This window comes from Saccoglossus kowalevskii, chromosome 15 (genome assembly GCF_978046115.1).
Source record: "Saccoglossus kowalevskii chromosome 15, keSacKowa6.1, whole genome shotgun sequence".
NCBI lineage: Eukaryota > Metazoa > Hemichordata > Enteropneusta > Harrimaniidae > Saccoglossus > Saccoglossus kowalevskii.
This window is the reverse complement of record NC_140655.1, coordinates 21,572,672-21,582,156: the sequence shown is the minus strand read 5'-3', so window position 1 is coordinate 21,582,156 and position 9,485 is coordinate 21,572,672. Positions and strand designations below refer to the sequence as shown.

The following is a 9,485-nucleotide window of genomic DNA, read 5'->3' as shown; positions in this document are numbered from 1 at the left end:
ACATTACTACTGGAGACGAACTATACCAAACATTTGTAAATGTAAGATTAACTGATATACATCATTGTTTCCAATTATATATGTGTATTAAATTAAAACTAAATTGGTTTCCATCAGTCTAAATTATTTCTGTGTAACACGAATTCCGCAATTTTAAATCGGCTTAGAACCCTCACACAAGGTGGAAAAATACTGAATAATATTAGGTGTTTAGGGTTAATACTTGACTTGGCCCTGTGACTTTGTGTCAATTATACATACCATTTCCATTACTGATTTCAGCTTTCTCCCTAATATTTGCCTGCCATCCCTCTGCCAAGAAAAAATATATATAAAAATATTTTGTGCATTAAAAATGTTTTAATAGTTATGTAATCAACTATTAAATAATTGCAAGATGGTTAATTGCATAATTTGGAGAACAACAATCTTGAATGGACACCAACCCCCAAATCATATTGTTCGATTGACTAGTATGAATCATCATTTTTGCCCTATTTGGCCTCGGCTTATATGTCTTTATGGAATTTGGGTAAGTGAAATCAGTATTCCTGATAACAATTGTGATGAAGATTGTGCATTTTTCAGAATCATTTAAAAGTGAAAGTATACTCACGCAACGCACTGCGTTTTTCAACAACCTTACTTGCGTATCGATATGCCCATGGACCCTAATGGGGATTAAGAGCATTTTATTTGTTATTAACAAGACAGTGTTTTTTTATTTTGCATGGTTAATTGTGACAAGCTGTGATTGTAAATGTATCCGAATGGATTTTCCTTCATTAAACATAACATATACGAGCAAACTCAAAGTCTATAGACAGGGACAGCCATTATCATCTGATCAAAGACCAGTGAGTATGTTTTCCTGAGGACTTCATTCGACTTAAAACCATCTATAGATATAAATTCCAGGGAGGTTCTTATATTTGTTAAAACAATCAGTGAGTCCTAGAATATTTGTGTTGATCTTTCAGATTTTGTAGTATGTTTTCTCATCCTGTAATTGTTTTCTGGCAGACCATATTTGCAAGATAAGCATATTGATCCACCTTTTAATATTCATGATCTAACTTAAATAAAATAAAATTATAACGCTCCAAAGAACGAGTTTGTGTTCCAGATTGCTCAATTGACAGTGTGTGTGAACGTTAGTACATAGCATTTGTGGGTTGTTTTTAGAACAACGATCTGCGAAAGCACTTAATGAGAACAATGGCATATGCAATTATTGGTGTTTGAACTAAAAAAAGTCGGAAAACACTATATTAGAGAACTGAAAGATTTGACTTCATGAAGAAACACAACATTAAGTTTAATTAAATTTAGCAATCACATGATCATGTATAGCGATTACATCGGTGGATACTCACATTTTGGGCATTACTTTGACTGGGCAGAATCAGTGCAATACATAATATCACGAACAATATTTTGTAGTTTGGCATGTTGTGGTAGTGAAGAAAACACTCACTATCTGCAATAAAATAATTTGTAACTCATATTTAAAATGGTTATGTACTAAATGAAAACTTATATATATTACTACTCAAATATATTCAGTGGCACCCATACCTCTTTGAAACATAATTTTGCGTCTTGTGTTTCATCTTTTTTGAAATGAACCAATACAGAATAATGATTCCTATTCCAGTTAATTGAACACTATCTGCCTAACGAATATTTTGAATAAAAAGAATTCATAATCTTACGAAAAACTTGTGTAGTAGTTCACGGAACAAATACAAACTACAATCGTTAACACACTTTATGTTTAAACATAAACTTTTATAATTCCTTATAGTCGCCTCAATTGATGTGGGGCCCGTTAACAATCGATGTTGACAAAATACAGATGTTCTATGATTCATACAATTTATGCTGGGTAGTTGAAATACACTGATTGTACAGGAACTAACTTACTTAAAGTTTAATGCACATGTGTTAGTGGTGGAAAGCTATTTAATGGCCAAGTAGATGTGTGGAGGACACGGATGAAACTGCGCTGTAAATGTCACATTATGATCCCTTCATTTTTGACATTAATAAACAGCCCCTCACAATCTCACTCATGCAAATTATTTTTCGGAAATGTCATTATGATCTGAAATTACTTTTTGTCAAGTTGTGAATTGTTCTTTATTAATCTAATGGATCATGTAATCAATTGTTGAGACAATATATATATAGCTGAGTATTCATACTAACATTGGACACGTATGAGATTTTACAATGGAGACTGGTACATAATATTCTTTATACCAATAATAAACTATAAAGCTACCTCGGGAGCAAATATGCAGGTTTTGTGATGTAGAAATTGAGTCAGTTCCTAATTAATAACAATATACTGTTTTATCAAACTCCTGGCACTGTAACCTACTATGGCACTACCATAATTATCGTGTTTATACGTGTGCTATCATATACACCACCTGAATCCTTGACCACATTACCTGATCGAAGCACACAAGGACATTACCTTTGGCCGTACCATGCACTCAGACGTCAATTCAGAAATAATTGTATGAATACAAATGAATAATAGTATTTATGCTTTGTTACATGTGCTTCACCAAACTTTATATCTGGTAGTCTAATACCGCATAAAGAAGTCTAATTACGATTCATTTGCTGTTTTCAGTGGACATTTGAAAGAATGATAATGTACATAATAGAAAACTTACAAATCAACCGCCATGTGCTGCTTTTCTAGTGATCGGGTAAACATTGTGGTAAACCGGTTTGATCTGGTTTGTGATAATACTAATATCTCTATATTTTAGTTGTATATCTACCCCTATAAACCAGGAACATGGAGTGTTCTATAAGATTGTGTAAATAACCCCTAATAAATGACATGCCAAAAACTATGTCAAAGTAAACGTCTACTGCATACGTGACCTGAACAGTAGTTTAAGTTACATTATAGGTACGACCATGAGGGCGCTGTTCATAGTTGGAAGTGATGATGAACAGCGCCCTCATGGTCGTCCCCATAATGTATCTGAGGTGGGAGCATATATTAGCATAAATGATGACGTCACAATAGGATTTCGTGCATAAATTAGCATAAATGAGGACCATGGCCGTAAAGGGGTTCATTTGAATGAGGATGACGTCACAATGGGATATTGTGAATACATTTGCATACATAAAATTGATGTGAATACGAGGTCGTGTCGAGGTCATCGTGAATACATTTGCATAAATTACCATCATTTTTTTAATTATTTTTTAATTATTTTTAATTATTTTTAATTATTTTTTAATTGGACAGGCGTGGACGAAAGATTTTTCAGAATGTTTCGTAGAGGGCGCTCACACACACGCACACACACACACACTAATAAATACACATCATTTTGAAAACTAACAGAGTTTATTACACAAAGAAGGGAAATCTACTAATGAGTAAATAATCAAAAAGAATGGATTAAAAACTGAGTAATTGAAATTGAGTATATAGAAAGTATACATTTTGTTTTTGTTTTGTTTTTGTTTTTTGTTTTTTTGTTTAAGTAAATAATCAAAAAGAATGGATTAAAAACTGAGTAATTGAAATTGAGTATATAGAAAGTATACATTTTGTTTTTGTTTTGTTTTGTTTCTTGTTTGAGTAAATAAACAAAAAGAATGGATTAAAAAACTGAGTAATATAAGAATAAAAATGACATTTTGAGTATATAGAAAGTATACATTTTCAAATGCGGATAAGTATTCGATTATGATAAAAACAAGAAAACACGAGTAACACCGAAAAGTCAATACACACTTTTTTCTAATCAGAATCGCTCATCTGTGATAAAAAGAGAAAAGAGAAATAATATGAAATCGATATATATATATATATATATATATATATACATGTGAAATTTCAAAAGCATAAGTCATCTAGTAAAACTGCGTGGGAAAAAATATTTGTCATAAATAGGGAGGTTGAGTCCGGTCACGTTTTCGATATATCTGTTCACATAAAGGTCATTCAAATGTCTATCACGCGTAAAAGAGTCGGCTACGGACTTCATAGGTTCCCCTCGACATCTGCGCAGCAAGTAATACAGGACGTATTGACCACACACTGTAGAGAACGGAGCTTGTAGTATTTGATGATTGTAGACCCATGTACAAACGTTTTTATCGAGAAATCTCTTAAATTCCACGTAGTAGGGTTGACTACCATACGAGTCAAAATATTCTCCACGGTAGGGATCCTTCAGATAAAAAGCCACCCAATGTGTCCCACCTCCGCTACTATCATCGGTGTTTGATACGAACGCTGCGGGATACTCCAACACTTTAGCCTTAGGCAGTTGATCTCTAGCATAAACGCCAAAGAACACGTTTCTAGTGTACGGATTAGTCGACAGAATACGATTCAGTTGATTCGTGTCCATCGCAGCTAGAAATCAGTCAATACGTTTCTGTCTCTGTCAATCTCGATAACGTTATCGTATTCAGCATAAATCAAAACGGACACAGTCTCAGTCAATGCTTGTCTGAACTGAATCTCAAGACCAATCTTTCCTTCTTGTATCAAATTGAGGTGATAATCGCTGGCCGATTCGTCGGGAGTGAGGTCAAATGCGAAGATTGTGTACCCTTCGGGATATTCGTCTCGAGTGATGCCGTTGCCTTGGTCTTGACCCATTTTATTTGTACCGGTAAATAGAGTGTAATAAGCCATGATGCAACTTCTGCCACCAGCTGCCGTGAAGTCTGTCTTCAATGGCTTTGCGGGAACTTGCTCGCCTCTAACATTGAGAACCAGTGATGTGATACCGTAATTCTGGAAGTTGAATGGATTTGTTTCGTAGGATCCGTTGAAAGACGTATTAGAAACCAGACACAGGATGATCCTTTTGGGCAGCTGACCGAGGAAGATCAAATCTTTGTTTAATGACATTGTACCAGCGGGGATGGAAGCGATTTTCATAACGCATCGATCGATGGGGTATTTTGCAGTACCCTGTTTCAACGCTTCAACGTGTCCCAGTTGTACGCTGGGGCTCAACTTGACTTTTCTCACTAGGAGGGTAGCATCGGTGATGACTACTTTGAATGCTGGATTTTCGGTTGAACTGATCAAGCAGAACTGATTTTTACTTCGATGTAATTTCAGTCTAACTTCCACCCCATTGAGTAAATACTTTGGTTGAAAAAATATGTCCCCGTGTATTCGTCCGATCATGTCGACCGTCTTACTGAGTGATGTATATGCGTATCGACGTTTGAGTCCCATGTTAGCGTCACCATCATCAGCCCTTGGGTTTGCAACATTCATTTTTCCAGCGGTGTCCTTCTCAAATATCGCAGCACCAATCTGCGTTGATTTGGCATCGCCTCCATAATTCAATAGCGTTTCGATCATGGCTCTGTAAGAATAGGTGGGAGATGCATCCGAAATCTGCTTTCCATTTAGGTACACGTCGATTTGATTGAAGAGGGAATGCAACCACAAGTTTGCAGGCCCTACAGTGGCGTCCGCAGCCAAATTACTTCCATTTGCATTCGTGATTTTAGCCTTGATGTGCAAAAGCGTAGAACCAATATCGATGTAGTCACTTCCGGCCGAAGGTATTACAAATTCGATCGGACCATCGGCTATATTCGTGAGTGGGTTTACCTCTTCGTAACTTCCTTTTTCGATACTTGTCTGTGTCGGAGGAATAGTAAAGAGATCGAGTTCCGTCTTTGCGCATTCACAGGAGTGTTCGTGTACAAAAGCCATGATGTTCAGTCGAATATATCCGGAGATCTTCTCCTCTTCTTAGCCTTGGAAGAAATGACACGTCTCGTTGTTGTCTTCTTTCTTTTGATGGTGCGTCCTCGCCCCGTTTGAGAGGGTCTTCCAAATAAATTGCTCAATACCGAAGAAGTAATTTGACGACCCGCAGTCTTTGCTCTACTCGAAGCCGCTTTTTTAAAGTTTTTCCCTTGTACAACATCACCTAGAATACCCAAACCGGCATCGAGCGCTGGTTTTGCCACTGCTTTCAGACCTTGTGTTAACAGAGGTGCGGCCGATCTCGCCAATCCAGAAAACATACTTCCGATTCCATATCCGCGTTGCAGTCTCGTGCCAGAAAATACAGATCCTCGTCCAATCTGATTCATGTAGTAATTTCTATAAACCCCCACGTGAGGAGTGTAAGGTCGATGTCTGTTCATTTTTTCTTCACACTAGCGAAGGACGAGCTTTGCGAAAACTCAGCGTCACGATCACTCGTCCGCGTTGAAATGGCACCTTCTCCCCCATATCAGACCTTATATCAATCTCCACAGTCTCGAATGTTGATGTTCGAATTGGGAGAAAGTAAGGTTTGTTGTAAGTGTGATTGACGCTATCTCCATGGGTTCCTTCAACATTGACTATTCTCAAGAGAGGTACGGAAACGTCACCGACCATTTGGTGTTCGACTATATTGCAATACACGTAGAGGGAATACAAACTTCTAATGTCGGCAAGGTAGGGACTAGTGCGTCTTTCGTTTGTAATTGTTGTATTTGAGGGAAATCCTAACAGTTCAGCCAATCCACCCATCAAGATTACACGAGCTCCTTCTTCAACCGCCACGGTCACTCTCCTTGACCTCGAATTATATGTCATCAGTATTTCATCTGGTAGACCTTTTTCTCGAATCGCATCTAAAATCATTTCGATCGAGTTGTAGTAGCCCGGATTCAATTTCAGTTCTCCGTGATCTCTCATATTGGGTGAGGCATCGTAAAAGATCCTATTTTCGTCATGTACGACGTTGTACCACGAATTTGGGTAGTGGATGTCGGCCAATGCTACTTCCCAATCGCCATCTAGCGAAAGCGTTCTCGGTAGTTTGACAGTGTATTTTGTCAATGTGTTGTTCGGGAACACATCGAGCGAGGCATTACTAGGGAGCGTCAAAAAGAAATCCTTTCCAGACATGATGATCTTTTGAAATGAATCGGGTCATCGTGTGTGTGAATGGTATTTATAAACGTTGCAAGTCCCTGATCCAAGAATTAAACGAATCATCATACCCACGCCACTTAACGAAATATTCCACGTGACCTTTACGTTTTCTCTTGCGCAGCACATTCTCCACAATGTACAATGCATCGTCGTCTTTTACTATTTTCTGAAGTTCTTCTTCGTAGAAAGTACCTTCCAACATTTCGCCGTTGTAATCTGAAATTTTGTAAACAGGTGGTTGTGTGTTGAGACGTCCAACAATCGTGAATACCTCTTCGGTCCAATTGGGTAAGTAACCTTTTTTGAAAACGTGTTTGGTTTTACTGATTCTGACTCTGTCACCGAGTTTATAAATCTTCCTCTTCTTCAACCCGTTTTTCTCTGTGTTTAGATCACCGTACAATATGTCTCTGACCTTTTTCTGGTTCGCGTAGGTAACGAGTGAGGGTTTGGTATTTATACTTCTGTGATGGGTATTGTTGTAAGAACGTACCATGTCGTCTAATACAGGTAGATAAGTCAACGTGTTGTTCTTCGTGAAATATCTGAACATTTTTCCCTTGATGGTTCTGTTGTATCTCTCCACAATGCTGGCTTTAGTCTCATTGCCTGTAGTAAAGAACTTAATGTCTTCGCTCTTGAGGTAGTTCTGAAAAAGTCTGTTGGTGAATTCAGTTCCTCTGTCCGTGTGCAAAACGTCAGGGCGACGCCCCTTCCCGAGTATTTTCCGAAATGCCTCGACCAAACTCGCCCCTCTCTTGTCTTTCAGAGGTACGACGAAAGCATATTTTGAAAAAACATCGATACACGTCAATAAGAACTTGTATCCACTGTTGTATCTGGATATCGAGGAGAGATCGCATAGATCAGCCTCCCACTGCTCGTCCACTTGGAAAACCACCACCCTCCTTCTTTTAAAGGACCGTCTAGAAGGTTTGTGCAGAGTATATGTATCCTGTTTACTCAACCACTTCTTCACGTCCGACTTGGTTATCTTTTTTCCTCTCTTTGTTTTTTTTACGGCAGCATAAAGGGAATTCAAACCCCTGTAACTTCCAGGACTTTGGACATCGTAAAACAGTTCGTCTAGGACGGTGTCCATCTTCTTCGTCATTGTTTACGGGTGTGGTTATTTCACACGCGCAGAGGCAGTGGATACGTTCGATAAACGAAAGCAAAGCAGGACAGCGTGGATCCATCACGACCGACTGAACCAAAGTGAGATCTAGCGGTTGCGACGAGGTTCTATTTAATACGTCACCCACGTGTGTCGAGGATGAATGGGAGTGGAAACCACATGGGGTCCACGTCTCTTCGGAACTCTCCCCTTGAGTGTGTTGGTATGCATGTAAGACCACCGATCTGTATTGCCAACAAGGTCTTGAGGTACATTTGACATTTTCATAACTTCGGCAAATTCTCTCCAACCTGTGGGGGTGAAATTCTTCCTTTTACGCAAGAAATCATTGACTAAATCGATGATGTGCGTGCCTGGTACGGATTGTCCATCAATGATTAATTCACCATTTTCACCCCAGTCGACCCGTTGGTTCTGTTTAACCTTCTGTAGTAGAAGCTTCGCTTTTCTCTGCATGCTCTTGGGAACACTTTGTAAGACTTCGGATGTAATTTGATCTGGCACACCATCTTTGTTGGGTTGAGATTCCTGATCGGCTACAGCATCAGTGTTGGGTAATTGCTGCGTAACGGAGATTGGAATCGGTTCGTTTTTCTTCTCCCGCAACAACAAGTACTTGCGTAGAACCTGTTGGTACAGTTTGACTTTTTCATCTTCAGGCAACTCTTCCATTTGCGTTATGTCGTTCATGTCTCTATCCAGCGAAGTCAATGATTTCACCACAGGTCTCGTCATTTGAGCATTCTGGCTTTGGATGGTAGATAATAGCTCAGCAGGGACTAAAGCCATCTTCTTCACGGATTCCATCTATTTAAGACCTAGTAGGGGAGGGAGTATGCTCGAAATTAAGGGAGCAATCAAGGCGGCCAGGAAACCTCCTTTCTGAACCAGAATTTTTTTCTTTTTCTTGACTGGAGTTTTCTTATTGGACAGTGCTCGGAGATGTTTCACGTACAACGCCAATTTTCTTTTCTGACTAGGTGATAGCTGGACGTTCCCTTTCAACACATTGAGCGAGCATTCACACAGACACTGTATCAAGTCACTAGAGGCTCCATCAATTATCCCCTTTTGTTGTTTCGAGTTGGCCTTGTGCAATACAGAGAGAAAATCAGCGTTCTTTCGCATGCGGGATGACATGGTGAAATGACTGACGATGAAAGACTGTCTTTTTTTTATACCTTTCTCACATACACTATCGGTACTTGAGATGAAAGTATGTTCGTTCGAATGCGTATTTCCTCAGGGGTGTCTGGCATCAGATCCACGAGGAGGTAACCGTGAGGTTCTTGGGTGGCATCGGTGAATGCCTCCTGAAGAAACTTAATGTTTCCGGGGTACATTTGCTTTGCCAGAACGTTGACTTGTGATGCGTCCCTTGGATTTTTAAAC

At 39.0% G+C, this 9,485-nt stretch overlaps 1 protein-coding gene across 1 annotated transcript; it reads right to left on the bottom strand.

Annotated features, from left to right (window-relative positions):
• Positions 1–4,405: 4,405 nt before the first annotated feature.
• On the bottom strand, positions 4,406–5,734 carry LOC146734070 (uncharacterized protein F54H12.2-like). The gene has a single exon (XM_085508518.1). The coding sequence runs from the start codon at positions 5,732–5,734 to the stop codon at positions 4,406–4,408; it is 1,329 nt and encodes a 442-aa protein (XP_085364644.1).
• Between the last annotated feature and the right edge of the window lie 3,751 nt (positions 5,735–9,485).

What these genes read in the sequence shown, in the direction of transcription:
- LOC146734070 (XM_085508518.1), bottom strand. Translation starts at nt 5,734, where the DNA reads ATGGCTTTTGTACACGAACACTCCTGTGAATGCGCAAAGACGGAACTC.